At 44.3% G+C, this 18,517-nt stretch overlaps 1 protein-coding gene and 1 non-coding gene across 2 annotated transcripts in view; both read left to right on the top strand.

Annotated features, from left to right (window-relative positions):
- Positions 1-13,460, top strand: part of LOC137365671 (histone H2A-like) — a 65,363-nt gene extending 51,903 nt beyond the window's left edge. The window contains exon 2 of the mRNA XM_068028041.1: positions 13,362-13,460. Within this exon, the coding sequence (XP_067884142.1) occupies positions 13,362-13,460 (99 nt within the window). The remainder of the gene's footprint in view (positions 1-13,361) is intronic.
- A 1,667-nt stretch (positions 13,461-15,127) lies between these two features.
- Positions 15,128-15,209, top strand: trnas-gcu (transfer RNA serine (anticodon GCU)). The gene has a single exon. It is a non-coding gene; the product is annotated as a tRNA-Ser (tRNA).
- The last annotated feature ends 3,308 nt before the right edge of the window (positions 15,210-18,517 follow it).

Here is an 18,517-nt window from a genome sequence, read left to right as displayed (position 1 = left end):
TCTCAGCATTGCTCGTATTGTCCAAAGGAAAGGAAAAACCAGTACTGTCTGTTACCAGCTCTGCTGTCGGAGTTGCTGGAAAACTGCCTGATAAGTCACAGGTAACCGCCTCCAGGACTCCACTCCGGATTTACTGTCCAGGTTTACTGCCTCAGCCTTCTTATTTATTTATTTATTTAGAGATACAGTACTGAAACAGCTCCTTCCAGCCCACCGAGTCTGTACGACCATCAACCACCCATTTATACTAATCCTACATTAATCCCATATCCCTACCACATCCCCTCAATTCCCCCACCACCTACCTACACTAGGGGCAATTTACAATGGCCAATTTACCTATCAACCTGCAAGTCTTTGGCTGTGAGAGGAAACCAGAGCACCCGGCAGAAACCCACGCAGTCACAGGGAGAACTTGTAAACTCTGCACAGGCAGTACCCAGAATCGAACGCGGGTCACTAGAGATGTGAGGCTGCGGTGCTTACCACTGCGCCACTGTGTCTTCTCGAGACATCCCTTGAGAAGTGAGACTTTTTGCCCAGAGATGGGGCTCTGTTTCTTGGCATCAGGATGGAACCACACACCAGTGGGCCTGTATGACATGCACAAGGATATCACACACTGCCCCATCTCTGGTACAGATCAGAGTCAGACACTGAACAGATTGCAACCCACAAGGACATCACAACCTTCCCGCTCTCTGGGACAGGTCAGTGTGATACACCAAACAAACAGCACCCCACAGGGACCTCATAAATGCCACGTCCCTGTGACAGATCAAGGTCAGACACTGCAAATATTGCAACCGCAGGAATGTCACAAATTGCCCCATCCCTCGGACAGCTCGGGGTCTGACATTGAACATATTGCAACAACAAGGTCATTACTGTATAACTCCCTCCATTCTGAAAAACAAGCATTCACCCTACTTTTTACCCTGCAGCCAATTTTGGATCCACACTGCCACTGCCTCTTTAATCCCATCTGCTTGAATTTTGTTTGCAAGTCATAGAGAGATACAAAACTGAAACAGGCCATCCGGCCCACTGAGTCTGTGTTGACCAACCACCACCCGTTTATAGTAATCCTACAGCAATCCCATATTCCCTACCACGTCCCCACCATTCTCTTACCTACACTAGGAGCAATTTACAACAGCCAATTTACCTATCAACCTGCAGTCTTTGCTTGTGGGAGGAAACCGGAGCACCCAGCAGAAACACACACAGTCACAGGGAGAACTTGCAAACTCTGCACAGGCAGTACCCAGAACTGAACCTGGGTTGCGAGAGCTGTGAGGTTGCAGTGCCAACCACTGTGCCATTGTGCTGCCCCAAGTCTAGTTTATGGTACCTTTTCAAACACAATTTTGATGTCCAGACACGTACCATCAACCTCACCACCCTCGTCAACTCTCTCTGAAACTTCATCAAAGAAATTAATTCATTAATTATTTCAGACACAATCTTCAGTTAACCAATCTGTACTGGCTGTCGTTTATTAGCCCATGTTCTACCAAGTGACAGTTAATTTCCTCCTGGATAATTGTCTCTAAAAGTTTCCCCACCACCGACATTAGACTAATTGGTCTGTAGTTCCTGGGTTTATCTCTCTTTTGAAACAGGGCTGTAATATTCACAATCCTTGCAGACTTACCTTTTAATTCTGGAAAGTCTATTGCAGACAATCACTTTGGGCATGAATTTAACCAATTAAAGCAACAGGATACTTGATTAATAAGTCCAGAACTTTTATTGAGAGTAAAATAGTACTTAATAATTGAAAGTAAAATTAGACTTAACAAACTTGGGGAATATAACTTGACAGCTCTGGGGACTGGTCGAGCTTGGTCTCAGAGTGTCACGGTCCTCTTTGTCCAGTCTAGATCCCTCATCAGGTGGAGAACTTGGTCGATGATCTGAGCCTTTACCCCTGAGATCTTCTAGTGTTCCTGCACACTGAAACCTGACAAGATCCCTACTTTTAACCCCTGGATGGCCATCACACCACCATGTAAAATAATAATTGGTCCCAGCTGTTGCTAGGTACATTTAATTAGTTCTTAATAATGTCTTCCACGAACAGTCACCTGTCCTCAGAATCTCAGATATGAGTACAATGGAGTGGTTTCACACTGTCTCCCAATCTGATCTGAAACAAGTTTCCTGTTCATTAAATCAAGACTCTTGAAGGTCACGATGTGGCATACCATGGGTTTTATCAGGGGTCCGAGAAAGGTCCATTGTTTGAATAAATTTAACTGAAACTGCCCTTTCCCACAAAGACACAGAAACTCACAGTAATTAGATTGAACTAACTTTAAATGAAAACCCATTGTCTCTAAAATGTTTATTGATGCATTAATTATAACTCAATCAAGGTTCATTACTTTTACAATCATCTGTTTCAGGATGGGTAGCTACTCATTAATTAACCAGGATATAAACATTAGGACTGAACACAAAATGGTTCCTTTGGTCATGTGTTAATTATAAAATGGCTTTCGTAATGTTGTTAGTTATGACAATGGATACATTATAAAAATGGTCAAGTTAAACTAAGATCGAACTACCCAAGCTTACCTCCATCCTCCAGTCCTCTGGCATCATTCCCATATTCAAGGAGGATTGAAAGATTGTGGTTCGAGTCTCCTCTATTTCCACCCTTACTTCCCTCAGCAACCCAGGATGCAGCTCATCCAGACCGGGTGACTTTTCTACTGTGAGCACTGCTAACCTTGTAATTGTCTCCTCTTTATCTATTTTCATCTCCTCCAAATTCTCCACTTCCTCCTCCTTTACTGTGACATTTGCAGCACCCGTTTGTTTTGTGACAGATGAAATCTACTTAATTAGTGCCTCAGCCACACCCTCTGCCTCCACAGGATCTCCTAATTGACCCACCCTTTCATTGACTGTCCATATGTTGGTAAAAGACTTCAGTGTTCCCAGTTATGTGACCTGCTAATCTTTTCTCATACATTCTCTTGCTGATGTCTTTTCCTTTTTCAGCTCTCCTCTGTACTTTCTGTATTCTGCTTGTTTCTCTACTGCATATGAATCCTCACATGATTTCTCAGTGAATATTTTTTGAACTATTTTGTAAAAGGATTTAATTTTGTAAATTTCTCCCTAGCTCCCCTCATGGTCAGGCAGAAAGTTTAACTGCTGTGTTTTCAAACAGCAACAGCTTTATTTGAAAAGCCATTGGGACAGGATTCCGGGTTTTAATCCAGTCACAAATCTGGTTCTGACGTCTTGTGGCTCCAACTGTCACATGACCTGTCAGAGGATGACCTCATAATTGACCCAGTCATGGAGCTGTGGGTTGATGTTTAATTGTTTCAAAATAATTTTCCAGAAGGACAATCAAAATGAATCCATATATAAAAGGTAGATTTTGTGAATTTGTGCTCCCAGTGGAAATTCCTGCAGAGTCTGCTGGTTTTCATATCCCCAATTCCCCACAGGAAGCTCTGTGCTCGGAGTCTGTATTCATTACATCAACATTATACAGAATCATTTCATGGGAGACCTCAGTGTGAATTGTAGACAGGTGGGTCAGTTTTAACTTTCAAAGTAACACAGAAGCAAAATACTGCTGATACTGGAAATCTGAAATAAAAACAAAAAATGCTGGAAATACTCAGCAGGTCTGGCAGCATCTGTGGAGAGAGAAACAGAGTTCACTTTTCAGATCTGTGACCTTTCATCAGAACTGAGCTGAAATTGTCTGAGGGACTGCGATTGTGGAATCAATTTCAGGGTCAAAGACATTGTACTTGGTAAGGATAGGAAGATGGAGATTATTAAGTATAGTGCAAAAATATAGATGCTTTTACATTATTTTAATCAAAATTGATTTAAACTTTGTGCTCATGAATCCTATCTTTTGATCACAATGACACTGATAACAATGGAAAAAGCAAGACTTGCATTTCACGATCACAGGAGATTGCAAAGCCTTTTACAGCCAATGAAGGAAGGACTTTTCAAGTGTAGTCACTCAACAGTACAATAGAGTACCCGACAATAAAGATGTATAAGATTCTCACCACACAACTGCCAGACAATGACCATTCCAAACAAGAGAGAATCTAACCATCTCCCTTTGACATTCAATGGCATTACCATCGCTGAATCCCCCACTCTCAACAACCTGGGGGTTACCATTGAGCAGAAACTGAACTGCAGTAGCCAGATAAATATTATGGCTACAAGAGCAGGTCAAGAGACTAGGAATCCTACGGCAAGTAACTCACCTCCTGACTCCCCAAAGCCTGTACATTAGTCAGGGGTATGATGGAATACTCTCCACTTGTCTGGCTGGATGCAGCTCCAACAATACTCAATAAACTCAACAGGACAAAGCAGCCCGCTTGATTGGCACCCCAGTTCCAACATTCATGCCCTCCATCACTGGCACATCGTGGCAGCAGTGTGTACCATCCACAAGATGCACTGCAGCAATGTGCCAAGGCTCCTGAGACAGCACCTTCCAAACCCGCGACCTTGATTACCTAGAAGGACAAGGGCAGCAGATGCATGGGAACACCACAACCTGCAAGTTCCCCTCCAAGCCACACACCATCCTGAATTGTAACTGTATCACCGTTCCTTCACTGTTGCTGGGTCAAAATCCTGGAACTCTCTTCATAACAGCAGCACATGGACTGCAGTGGTTCAAGAAGGCAGCTCATCACCACCTTCTCAAGGCAATTAGGGATGGATAATAAATGCTGGCCTAGCCAGTGACACCCACCTCCCATGAATGAATAAAAAAAATGATAATATCCTGTAATCCTCCAAAGTTGAAAATACAGATGGAAATGAAAAATAATAAAACACAGTCAGCATGGATTTCACAAAGAAAGACTTGATTAACCTTATCTTTGAAAAATCAACAGCAAGAGTAATATAGCAGATGTAGAAGAGTTTAAGTTAATAAAGCCTCATCCATTTATGTGCTTGAACCAACAAATTGTGGGTTAACAAACAAACACACTAACTGACAGAGCTGGGTGTTGTTCTTTCTAAATTACCCGAAAGTAGGGTGTTAATGAGTTAAAGCTTCAGGTTCCTGCAACCAGAATAGCCATTGTCCACTATCAGTTTTACTGTTATAAATAAAGGGTGGAACATTCATCGTGAATCTATAGAAACAGTCTGGTCCTGCACACTGCAGACACATCCACGTCATCACCAACCAGCTCTCCTATAATTGGTGCAGTTATTTGACTTTGCCCCATTCGCTCCATGGAATTACTTTTAAAAGATTTTAAATTACAAGCAGTTTTGTTAATGTTCAGCCTTTGAGAAGAAATCATTCCCTGGCCACAGTGGAGAGAGCATTAAATATAAAACTGTAGATTACCAGGTAACACAGTGAAAGCTGATCAGCTAATCTATAATTACTTACTTTTCTTACTTTTGCTCTTGCTATTCGGTTTTTCATCATTTTCAGTTCCTGACTCCGGATATTATTGTGATTAAATGTGAAAAGATGCACTGTGTCTCAGCCCCGGTATATTGACTCTTTCTCTGTACAGTGCTGTGTACACTCAGATACTGACACTGTCTCTCCCTCCCTCCATTTTCCAGCCCTGACGGTGCAGAAAGCGCTGCTCAAAGTTACACATTCTGACTGTTTGCAGTTGATTAGTGAGAGATTATTAACGTATCCTTCTGCAGCGCTGCCTCGGTTAATAACAGCAGATAGAAGTCACATTTCAGGTACAGAAACAGACGCATCAATTATTCACTCTTTCCCAGAGTGAGTGAGGCCGGGACAAGCAGCAACATTCCGGCCCCACACTCTGCAATTACCCAGCACCAGCGGAAAGCAGTGAATACAGATTCAATCAGTGGGTTAATGTCCATTACAGGGATGCAAGATTCCACAGCCCAGGACAAACATCCCCATACACCGAGAAAAAGCTCAGGAAAACCCAGGGGAGTTAATATCCCAGTCACTGAGCATTCCAGTAACATTGAACATTTCCTGAACTGAGTGAACCTTTCAAAGCACAGAAGTGAGGACGAGGTCGAAAAGGTCTGAACAGTTGAGGTGACTGAGTGGTTTCAGCTTCTCTGTTCAGGTAGCAGCTTTCACTGGAGGCATGTGTTTAAATCCCACTTCTGACAACTTGATTTTCAGTTACTTTGCAGAGCTTCCTTGAAGGTTTGAGGTAGAGTAAATACTGAGGAACTGTTTCTAACTGCTGAACGGTCAATAACCGAAGGTTACAGATTTAAGGTGACTCACAAAACCAGAAGGAACTTGAGGAAAAATTCCTTTCTGCAACGTGTGGTTAGAATTTCAGTTATGTGGATAGATTGGAGAAGCTGGGGTTGTTCTCCTTGGAGAGGAGATTTGATAGAGGTGTTCACAATCATGAGGGGTCGTGACAGACCCAATAGAGAGAAACTGTTGGTAGAAGGATTGAGACTCGGGTAAAAGATGTGGCTCAGTCGGTCACACTCACCTCGAAATCACAAGCTTCTGGGTTCAGATTTAACAGCTGACACTCCAGTGCAGCACTGAGGGTGTTGAAGGTGCTGCCTTTCAGGTGTGATGTTAAACCAAGACCTGGTCTGCATGTTTGGGTGCATGTAAAAGATCCCATGCTGCAATTTCAAACAAGTGAAGAGCAATTCTCCCTGGTGTTGTGATCAATATTTGCCCCTCAATCAGATCAGTTGGTCATTATCACATTGCTGTTTGTGAATATCAGCTGCTGCATTTCTGACATTACAACAGTGATTACACTTCAAAGGTATTTCATTGTCTACAAAGAGCTTTGATATATCCAGTGGTCTTGAAAGGTGCTATAGAAATGCAAGTCTTTTCTTTCTTTATCACAACACATTGCTGTGTAAAAAATGGTTCTTCATGTCACCTCTGGTTCTTCTCCAATCACCTGATATCTGTGTCCTCTGCTTACTGACCCTTTTCCAACAAGAAACAGTTTCTCCTGATTTAAACTATTGAAAACGTCCATGAAATTGAACAAATGTGTCAAATGTCTTCTGGATTCTCTCTGCTGCAAGGAGAACAACCCCAGCTTCTCCAATCTCTCCACATAACTGAAATCCCTCACCCTGCTACCATTGTGGTAAATCTCTTTTTTATTCTTTCATGGGATGTGGGCACTGCTGACACAATGTGATTCCTGTCAACGCAGCGGCCCGCTGACATCATCGGACTGTGCCAAGCTGTGCATAGGCACAGCTACATCTTGCCAGGATTAAGTGGCACATGCGTAGGATGATGTCATTGCGCAGCGCCAACATCATCGCATATTTGCGCCTGGTCCACCTTCGCACATGTGCGCTAAAGAGTCATCGGGTATCCAGCCCCTCACTCAGCTGGAGGAAGCGGCTGAATAGGAGACTTTGAGGCTGGAGCTCTCCCCCCTCGGCAACTCGCTCCAGGCCTCGACGCTTCCTCCCCTCAGCCGCTCGCTCCACACTTCGATGCTCCCCTGGACAATTGTTCCCCACTCGCATCATCCAGCTCTATGGCCGCTTGCTCTCTGCCCCCCAACCCCCGCTCCAGCCGCTAGCACTAGGCCGTGCCACTTCCCTCCTCCAGGCCACTCACTACTCACTCCTACGTCACACTTTGCAGCCCACCTTGCTTCTTCGGGCGGCACGTAGAGACTGGACAAACGTGGGAGCAAGTAGCCGAGAGAAGGGAAGCAGCGCAGCCCAGAGCTAGCGGCTGGAGGGGAGGGGGGGTGGGGAGTGAGCGAACGACTGGAGAATGGGGTGACATGATCGGGAGACAATCGGCCAGGGAAGTAGGGGGGGGAGCAGCGAGGTCTGGAGCGAGCGACTGTGGAGGGTGGAAGCGGCCGGTGCAAAGCAGGGGGAGAAAGCGAGTTGTGCCACTTAGTGGTTGCGTTGTCAGCAAACGCAGCCTTTATTGTCCATCCTTAATTGCCCTTGAGAAGGTGGTGGTGAGCTGCCTTTTTGGAGCTGCTGCAGTCCATGTGTTGTACGTAGACCCACAGTGCTGTTAGGAAGGGAGTTCCAAGATTTTGATCCAGTGACAGTGAAGGAATGGTGATATAGTTCCCAGTCAGGACAGTGTGTAACTTGGAGGGGAGCTTGCAGATGGTGGTGTTCCCATTCATCCAATGTCCTTCTAGGTGGTCGAGATTGGGGGTTTGGAAGGTGCTGTCGAAGGAGGCTTGGTGAGTTGCTGCAGTGCATCTTGTAGATGGTACACACTGCTGCCACTGTTCACTGGTGGTGCAGGAAGTGAATATTTAAAGTAGTGGATGGAGTGCTGATCAAGTGATGTGCTTTGTCCTGGATGGTGTTGAGTTTCTTTGGTGTTGTTGGAGCTCCACTCATCCAGGCAAGTGGGGAGTGTTACATCACACTCCTGACTTGTGCCTTGTCGATGGTGGACAGGAGGTGAGTTACTTGCAGCAGAATTCCCAGCCTCTGACCTGCTCTTGTAGCTACGGTATTTTTATGACTGATCCAATTCAGTTTCTGCTCATTGGTAACCCCCCGGATGTTGATTGTGAAGGATTCAGCAATGGTAATGTCATTGACTGTCAAGGGGAGATGGTTAAATTCACTCTTGTTGGAAATGGTCATTGCCTGGCATTTTTGTGGCGTGCATGTTACTTGCCACTTATCAGTCCAAGCCCAATCTTGCCCAGGTCTCTCTACATGTGGACACGGACTGCTTCAGTATCTGAGGAGTTACTAATGCAACTGAACATTTTGCAATCATCAGTGAACATTTCCACTTCTGACCTTATGATGGAAGGAAGTTTATTGATGAAGCAACTGAAGACGGTTGGGGCCTAGGACACTACCCTGAGGAACTCCTGAGCGATGTCTGGTACTGAGATGATTGGCCACCAACAACCAGCACCATATTCCTTTGCGCAAGGTATGACTCCAACCAGTGGAGATTTTTCTCCTTGATTGCCATTGACTTCAATTTTGCAAGGGCTCCTTGATGCCCTTGGCAAGAGCAGTCACTGTCACCTCACCTCACCTCCTGAATTCAGCTCTTCTGTCCATATTTGGGCCAAGGCCATAATGAGGTCAGGAACTAAGTGGCCCTGGCGGAACCCAAAATGAGCATTGGTGAGTAGGTTATTGCTGTGTAAGTGCTGCTTGATAGCACTGTCAGCGACACCTTCCATCACTTTACTGATGATCAAGAGGAGGCTGATCGGGCAGGAATTGACCGGGTTGGATTTGTCCTGCCTTTTGTATACAGAACATACCTGGGCAATTTTCCACATTGCTGGGTAGATGCCAGTGTTGTAGCTTGGCGGGCGGTGTGGCTAGTTCTGGAGCACAAGTCTTCAGCACTGCAGCCAGGATGTTGTCAGCATCCAGAGCCTTCAGCCATTTCTTGATATCATGTGGAGTGAAGTGGATTTAGCTGAAGATTGGCACCTGTGATGCTGGGGACCTCAGGAGGAGGCCGAGATGGATCATCTACTTGGCACTTCTGGCTGAAGATGGTTGCAAATGATTCAACCTTGTATTTTGCACTGATATACTGGTCTCCCCTATCATTAAGGATGGGGATATTTGTGGAGCCTCGTCCTCCTGTTAATTGTTCCATTATCCACCACCATTCAGGACTGGATGTGGCAGGACTGCAGAGCTTTGATCTGATCTGTTGGTTGTGAGATCACTCAGCTTTATCTATTGCATGCTGCTTCCGCTATATGACATGCAAGTAATCCTGTGTTGTAGCTTCACTCATTTTTAGGTCTGCTTGGTGCTGTTCCTGACATGCCCTCCTGCACACTTCATTGAAGCACTATTGCTCTCTTGGCTTGATGGTAATGGTAGAGTGAGGGATATGCCAGGCCATGAGGTAACATATTGTGTTTAAATACAATTCTGCTGCTGCTGATGGCCCACAGTGCCTCATGGATGCCCAGTTTTGAGCCGCCAGATCAGTTCATTTCTTCCCTCAGATATAATTGGGAAAAAATTCCTAAGGAATGCATGAACTAAATAAAAAGGAGAGAGAAATAAATACTGACAAAATGGATGGCAGCATTTGGAAGGTAAAAAGATTTCAGTTTTATTATCGATGAGTGAGAGGAATATATCACACTTTGGGGCTTCTGGAAGTGGATTTACTGATAATCTGGTGAATTGATAGGAAGCTGTTTCATAGTTGGTGGAACAAATTCCCGCCTTTGGGGTGGAGCCAACAGCTGCATCCGTCCAATAACAGACAGAGTAGAAGTACTGTATCAGGCCTTGTTAACTCAGTTGGTACAGCATGAGACTTTTAATCTCAGGGTCTTGGATTTGAGAGCCTTGTTGTGTGGTTGTTCTTCCCTTTTTCAGTCTTTATCAGCAGAGAGTTCAAGGATTGTTTGAAATTAAATTCAACAACATCACCAGATTTCAACTACTCCCACCCCGCCCCCTCCCAGTGTAATTGACAGAACTCTCAACCTCTGCCTTCCCCCTTCCCCTCCCTCCCAGAACTGCGACAGGGTTCCCCTTGTCCTCATTTTCCACCCCACCTGCCTCCACATCCAAAGGATCATCCTCCACCATTTCCGCCACCACCAGCGTGATGCCACCAGTAAACGCATCCTCCACTCCCCTGTCAGCATTCCGAAGGGATTGTTCCCTCCGCGACACCCTGGTCCACTCCTCCATTACACCCAATACCTCGTCCCCTTCCCAAGGCACATTCCTATGCAATCGCAGGAGATATAATACCTGCCCTTTTCCCTCCTCTCTGCTCATTATCTAAAGCCCCAAACACTCCTTTTAGGTGAAGCAGCGATTTACTTGTACTTCTTTCAATTATGTATACTGTATTCACTGCTCACAATGCGGTCTCCTCTAAACTGGGGAGACCAAACGCAGATTAGATGGAACACCTCTGCTCAGGCCAAAAGCATGATCCTGAGCTTCTGGTTGCTTGCCATTTCAACACTCCCCCCTGCTCTCATGTCAACATTTCTGTCTTTGGCCTGTTCCAGTGTTCCAGTGAAAATCAACCCAAGCTCGAGGAGCAGCACCTGACCTTTTGATTCGGCACTCTACAGCCTTGTGAATTGAACATTGTGTTCAATAACATCAGAGCATGACTGGTGTCAGGCAACCACAAGCATTAACACACTCTTTGCCTTTGTCCCAGGACAGCTTTGTTATTTAATCTCTCCTTCCCTCTGCACTATCAAACACCCTCCTCTTTGTTCTCTCCCACATGCCCCTCCCCGTCACTTGTTTTAAACCTAATTCTTTTCTAACCTGTGTCAGTTCTGATGAAAGGTCACAGACCAGAAACATTAACTCTGTTTCTCTCACCACAGATGCTGCCAGAGCTATTGAGTATTTCCAGCACTTTTTGTTTTTATTTCAGATTTCCAGCATCTGCAGTATTTTGCTTTTATTGTGTCAGAAAGTCTTTCCTTGATTCAGGACTCTGACCTCTCTCCAGAATCTCTCTGCTAAAGATTGAACTTTATCTCATTTCACTCACAGCTCAGGGTCAGTGTGGCACAGTGGGACTTCTGGTTGTCTCCCACTTCACAGTCCAAAAGTACTGAGAAAACAATGGGGAATATTACTCACATGTTGTGTTCTGTAACTTTTTACAAACACTTTAATGTATATATTGTCTTCCAAAGCAGTGACAGAATGGTGGCTTTAGTGTGTTGTTGAAATAGCTTTGTTGAGTTCGTGTTGTACTAACAGTTAAACAGTTCTTGGTTCAATCCCAGGTTTTGGCACTTTCAACCTCTCCTGTGTCTTTTTCTTTGGCTCCAATTGTCAAGCTGCATGATTTACTCTGAAATTAGCACCAGAGAACCAAGGCACCAGCGAGCACGAGGAGCTGAAATTAGCACAGATCAAATCCACTTAATATTTCTGACTGAAGATGGTTGCAAATGCTTCAGCTTCATCTTTTGCACTGACGTGCTCAGCACCACCATCATTGAGGATGTGAATGTTTTTGGAGCCTCCTCATCTTGTTAGTTATTTGATTATCCACCACCATTCACGACTGGATGTGGCAGGACTGTGGAGCTGTGATCTGATCCTGAGGGAGATATCCGTGCGTGGAGTGGCGGGATGTATGGAGAGTGATCCTGAAGAGGGTGTCCGAGCCTGGAGTGGAAGCTTTCTGTTGAGGTACAGGAGTAGGCCATTCAGCCCCACTGTTTTATAAAGGTTTAGCATAACTTATTTGCTTTTACTCTATGCCTCTATTAATAAAGCCAAGTGTCCTGTTTGCTCTTAGCAACCTTTTCAAACCTTGATCAAAAAAGATTGGTGTACATTGTCTCATTCTTCCTCCCAAACTGTATCACTTCACAATTTTCTGTGTAAAATGTTATCTGTTGTGTGAAAGCCCATTTTACCAGTGTGTTATGTTCCTCTGAAGTGTGTTACTGTCACTGGCATAGGACGAAATTCACGAGCATTCTTTGATGCTATCTCCGTGGGAAGAGCAATCTTACACACTAGCTCAAATTGGGATTTTGTGTGTTTGGTATCTTTCCTCATCCACCAATTTCAGCACAAATCTGTCTCATAATGTACGGTCTAAGAATGTGCCAATCTTGCAATGTGGTGATAAATTCTTCAGTGTTACAATGTACTCACCAACTGTTTCACTACTTTTCTGATTTCTGGATCCAAGTTTGTAGCTTTCCGCGATCTCTAGTGGCTTAGGGTTGAGCCTCACTTCAACGAAGAAACGGAAAGTTATGATTTAAAGATTACACTGTCGATCATTCACATCTCTGTCTTCTCCTGAACTTCGAGTTCAAATTTGTTTGTGACGTTGAGTCACACGTTAAGACAGCACAGTCTTTGTCTTTGTGAAGGAATTGATTTGGGAATGGCTGTTTGAAACTGTCCCTTCTTGCACAGAAATTCAGTGCAAATACTTGATCACTCATAATTTCCTTGAGAGAAATTTGTTCACAATCGCATTCGACACGGAAACTGCCTCAGCATTAATCTCACTGAAGCAGAATGAGACCGTGTTGTATGTTTCAGAATGTTGGTGCCGTTATTTGTCGCTTTTAACCGAGACCGGGACACAGGGAAAGTTTCATCCGAGTTTGGAATATATTATCATTCAGGAGGAAGAAAAATCAACAGGAACCAAATAAGAAAACCCAGTCTCCAGATTTGAGAATCTGGAGATCCGCTTTGGGAAAGTGAATCAGAGCAGAATGAAGGGTGAACAGTCTGACTGCCCAGAAGAGATGAAAACACGGCTCAGTCAACACGTTCCCCTGGTTTATGATGCTGGAACATTCCTCACACAGAAATGATTCAACCCAATGACAAACATTCTTCCAGCTGATAATTTATGCTACTGATTTAAGGACTGTCTCATGTGGTTACCGAGTGACGACGAGAAGATATTAAACATTGTTCTCTTCAATCTAGCTGTAATGAAGTTTGAATTTTTCTACCTTTTATAAACAGTATTTGAAGGGTCTCGGTAACAATGTTCAGTGTTGATGAGAGTGGGGTCTGGGTGAGAAGCTGCTGAGTGTGACAGGGTCAGGACTGGATGCAGGAAGTTCTCTGACAGTCTCCCTCTATCTCTCTAATGGGTTTGAGTTGATTTACGACTGGTAGCTTTTATTTTACTTTTCTTATTTAGAGATACAGCACTGAAACAGGCCCTTCGGCCCACCGAGTCTGTGCCAACCAGCAACCACCCATTTATACTAATCCTACATTAATCCCATATTCTCTACCACATCCCCACCATTCTCCTACCACGTACCTACACAAGGGACAATTTCCAATGGCCAATTTATCTATCAACCTGCAAGTCTTTTGGAGGTGGAAAGAAACCAGAGCACCCGGCGGAAACCCACACAGACACAGGGAGAACTTGCAAACTGCACACAGGCAGTACCCAGAACTGAATCCTGGTCGCTGGAGCTGTGAGGCTGCGGTGCTAACCATTGCGCCACTGTGCTGCTGTTGGTGTTTTGATAAATGAAGGAAGTTCCCTCCACCCATTTTTTTTGGACAGACAGTGTGGTATAAGGATGTAAAGGGTTAATGCTGAAGATAGTGGGATCAACCCCTCCCACTGTCAGAGTGATGATGGAACAGTCACATGAGATGAAGTTTGGGAGAAGAGAGAGCAGAACCAAGGTTATTGTGTAAATTAGAAAAGAGTTCTTAGTTCTTTCAGCAGGAACTGTGTCCAGAAAATATCGAGAAACTCACAATTTTATTATTCAGGAGTAGGAACACAGATATTAATTCCAAGTGACAGTTCTGGGACCAATTAACAAAAAAAGTAGAGAACAATATTGCTCACTGATTGAAATCCCCCAGTGAGGAGACAGTTAAACAGGTGATCTGTTGGGGCATCCTTCGATCCAAGGTTTCAGCAACATTTAATCTCCATTTTTGGTGAAATTCTCTGTTACTTGCAATTTTTTTTATCAGCTTTGATGGGCGAGTGAAAAAACTGAAAAAATTGAACAGTTCCATCCTTTCTTTTCTTCCTTCTTCTCTTCTTTCCATCAGTTTCTCTTTTCTGTCCCAGATCAATATAATGATGAGAATCCCAATTTAATCTGCTGTTTCTGGTGTTTTATCCATTCCAATCAAAATTTCAACATTCCAATCAAATCTATTTGTTATTCCATAGTGTCTCTCCATGTGTTTTATTCTGTTGTATTCTCTCACAGTCTGCTTGATGATCAATGTAACATCTCACTCTCTGTTCTGGTGAAGATCAGAAGCAGTGATATCTGTTTACACCACCCGACAAGTCGGCCTGAGGCTGTGCCTCGCTGATCATGTGGAGTTAAAGCAATTTTTCCAGTCAGTTAGTTCAGTTGTCATTTCATGAGAAATTCGGTCATCATGACTTCGTCAGTGACCTCATGGTTCAGGTGTCTGAGTGATGTTAATCATGATGTGATGAAATGATTGTATGTTCCAGTCTTTCCGTGGTGGGTTTTCACACTGAGTAGAAACGTGTTGGACATGGTCTGGAAATGTTTCACACCGCTCCATTCCCAACTTCATTTACTGACAGAAGATATATTTCCATCATTGCACAGCTGGCTGCATAGCCAGAAACTGTGCTGAAGGTGACAGCTATGCGTCTACAGCTGACAAGGTGGCCGAGAGGTTAAGGTGATGAACTGCTAATCCATTGTGCTCTACACACGTGGGATCAAATCCCATCCTTGTCGCTAGTTTATGAACTGTTTAGTGCATTGTTTATGTTGGGGGAGTTAATGTGTGAAGTCAGCCTCGAAACCTGTTCTTGTCAATGTCCAGACAGTGATTCCAGAATTTGTTATACTTATTTAAAATTGAGACAGACAATTGGAATTCTTCACTCTAATTGCACTGGAATGAAGATCAAATAGGGATCACGAAATGGAACAGGATATTTCCTCCCCTCCTTCCTTCCATCTTTACTTTCTCTGTATTGCGCCAAGTGAAAGACAAATGGGAAAAGCAAATGGCGAGGGAGCAGATGCCGAAAATTATCCTTTGGCAAGAAATTTATTTTCAAATCTTCTTGATAGATTAAGTGAGTGAGCAATGCTTTGGCAGATGGAGTTTAAAATGTGGGGTCATCTACTACCTACGATAGATCAGAGTGTTTTTTTGTAAGAGGTGAGATGTTAGAAACGGCGGAGGAGCAGAGACCCGAATACTGAATTAATAAAAGCTAGTGGACTGGTAGAAAATAATGTGAAAAGTGAACGGAATCTGAAGATTGGAACTCATGTTGCAGTGATATAAAGCTCTGTGCTCCTGAAGTAAATGTCCAAGCCCAGATTGTGGGGAATCTGTGGAGAGTGATTTGGTTTTTATTCATTCTTGGGTGTGAGTATCGCTGATAAGGCGAGCATTTATTACCCATTTATATTGCCGTTGAGAAGTTGGTGGAGAGCTGCCTTCTTGAACTGATGCAATCTTTATGGTGCAGGAACACCCACAGTGCTGTTGCGGAGGGAGTTCCAGGATTGTGACCCAACAACAGTGAAGAAAGGCGATGTCGTTCCAAGTCAGGATGGTGAGTGACTTGGAGGGGAACCTGCAGGTAGTGAGTTCCCATGCATCTGCTGCCCTTGTCCTTCGAGGTGGTAGTGGTCACGAGTTTGGAAGGTGCTGTTGAAGGATACTTGGCGAGTTGCTGCAGTGCATGTGGAGATGGTACACACTGCAGCCACTGTTTACTGGTTGTGGAGGGATTGAATGTTTAAGGTGGCGGGTGAGGTGCCGATCAAGTGCGCTGCTTTGTCCTGGATGGTGTTGAGCTTCTTGAGGGTTGTTGAGTGGGATGTATTCCATCACACTGCTGACTTGTGCCTTGTAGATGGTGGACAGGATTTGGGGTGTCAGGAGGTGAGATACTTGCTGCAGAATTCGTAATCTCTGACCTGCGCTTATAGCCACAGTATAGATGTGACTGGTCCAGTTACATTTCTGGTCAAGATGTTGATGGTGGGGGATTTAACGATGATAATGCTTCTGAATATCAAAAGGTAGATTTCTTTTCTCTCTCATTGGAGATGTTCACTGCTTGGCACTTGTGTGGCCAGAAGGTTGCTTGTCACTTATCAGCTCAAGCCTGAATGTTGCTCAGGTCTTGCTGCTTGCAGGCACAGACTGCTTCAGTATCTGAAAAGTTGTGAATCATCATCTAACAGTCCCACTTCTGACTTATGTTGAAGAGAAAGTCGTCAATGAAACAGCTGGGAAGTTTGGGTCTAAGACACTACCCTGAGAAACTCCTGAGGCAATGTCCTGGGCTGAGATGATTGGCCTCCACTAACCACAACATCTTGTTTTGTGCTAGGTATGACTTCAACAAGTGGAGGGTTTTCCCCCTGATTCCCCTTGACTTCAATTTTGCGAGGCATCCTTGATGCCACACGCACTCAAGGGCAATCACTCTCACCTCTCCTCTGGAATTCCAGTCTTTCGTCTCTGTTTGGACCAAGCTGCAATGAGATCATAAGAACAGAAGATCGGATGAACTCTTAGCAGGAGTAGGCCATTAGGCCCCTCGAGCTTGCTCCGCCATTCAATAGGATCATGGCTGACCTGATCATGACCTCAACCCCACTTTCTTGCCTGCCCACATAACCCTTGGCTCTCTTGTAGATAAAAATCTTGAAGACATTCAATGACCCAGCCTCCACTGCTCTCTGCGGCAAAGAATTCCAAAGATTAATGACCCTCTGAGAGAAGAAATACCTTCTTAAATGTAAAAGCCCTAAATCTGAAACTGTGTCTCCTAGTTCTAGATTCCACCACGAGAGGAAACATCCTCTCAGCATCTACCCTGTCAAGCCCCCTCAGAATCTTATATGTCTCAATACGTCTCCTTTCATTTTTCTCAACTCCAATGAGTATCGGTCCAACCTGCTCAACTTTCCTCATGAGACAACACCTTCATCACAGGAATTAATCCAATGAACCTTCTCTGAACTGCCTCCAATGCAAGTATATCCCTCCTTAAATAAGGAGACCAAAACTGTACACAGTACTCTAGGTGTGGTTTCACCAGCACCATGTACATTTGTAGCAAGACTTCTCTACTTTTATACTCCATCCCCCTTGCAATAAAGGGTAACATTCCATTTGCCTTCCTAATTATTTGCTGTACCTGCATGGTAACTTTTTGTGATTCATGTACGAGGACACCCAGATCCTTCTACACCGCAGCATTCTGTAATCTCTCACAATTTAAATAATATTTTCCTTTTCTATTCTTCCTACCAAAGTGGATAACCTCACATTTTCCCACATTATACTCTATCTGCCAAATTATTTCCTGGAGTTGAGAGACCCTGGCAGAACCTAAATTGAGCATTGATGATCAGATTATTGCGAAGTGTGTGGTGCTTGATAGCACTGTTGGTGACATCTTCCATCACTTTGCTGATGATTGATAGTAGACTGATGGGGCGGCAATTGGTCAGATTGGATTTGTCCTGCATTTTTTTTGTGGAGAGGGCACACTTGGGCAACTTTCCACATTGTCAAGTAGATGCCCGTGTTGTAGCTCTACTGGAACAGCTTGGCTGAGGGCGCAGCTAGTTCTGGAGCACAAGTCTTCAGTACTAGTGTGGAAGTGAGCAGAAAGGCATGGCACTATGCTTAATGGGAAATATAGCCAAGTTAGGAATAGTAGCTTTGCTGAGCTTTGATTTTAAGTGGCAGAAACCACAATGAAATAGTTAAAAGTAAAGGCAGAGCGTGTGAGACTGTAAAGACTAGCCGACACTGGTAATTGCAAAGACATCTGTTCTTTATGGCCTGATTGTGTGACTCCCTGTGGTTTGGAACAAATGGACTCCTGTGAATCAAATGATGTCCATCCCTGTGTGAGTGATAAGGAGTGCTCGGCCCCTCTTATCTTCGTGAACTGCCACTACTTGATGCAGCTGCAGACTGCATGAAACACTCAGGAATGTACACCTAACAGAGATAGCAGGGTGCGCCGCAATTACTTGTCACAAGGTAGAGACAGACTCAT

This window comes from Heterodontus francisci, unplaced genomic scaffold, assembly GCF_036365525.1.
Source record: "Heterodontus francisci isolate sHetFra1 unplaced genomic scaffold, sHetFra1.hap1 HAP1_SCAFFOLD_51_1, whole genome shotgun sequence".
In the NCBI taxonomy this organism is placed as follows: domain Eukaryota; kingdom Metazoa; phylum Chordata; class Chondrichthyes; order Heterodontiformes; family Heterodontidae; genus Heterodontus; species Heterodontus francisci.
Note: the sequence above shows the minus strand (reverse complement) of the source record. Positions and strands in the feature narration are given on the sequence as shown.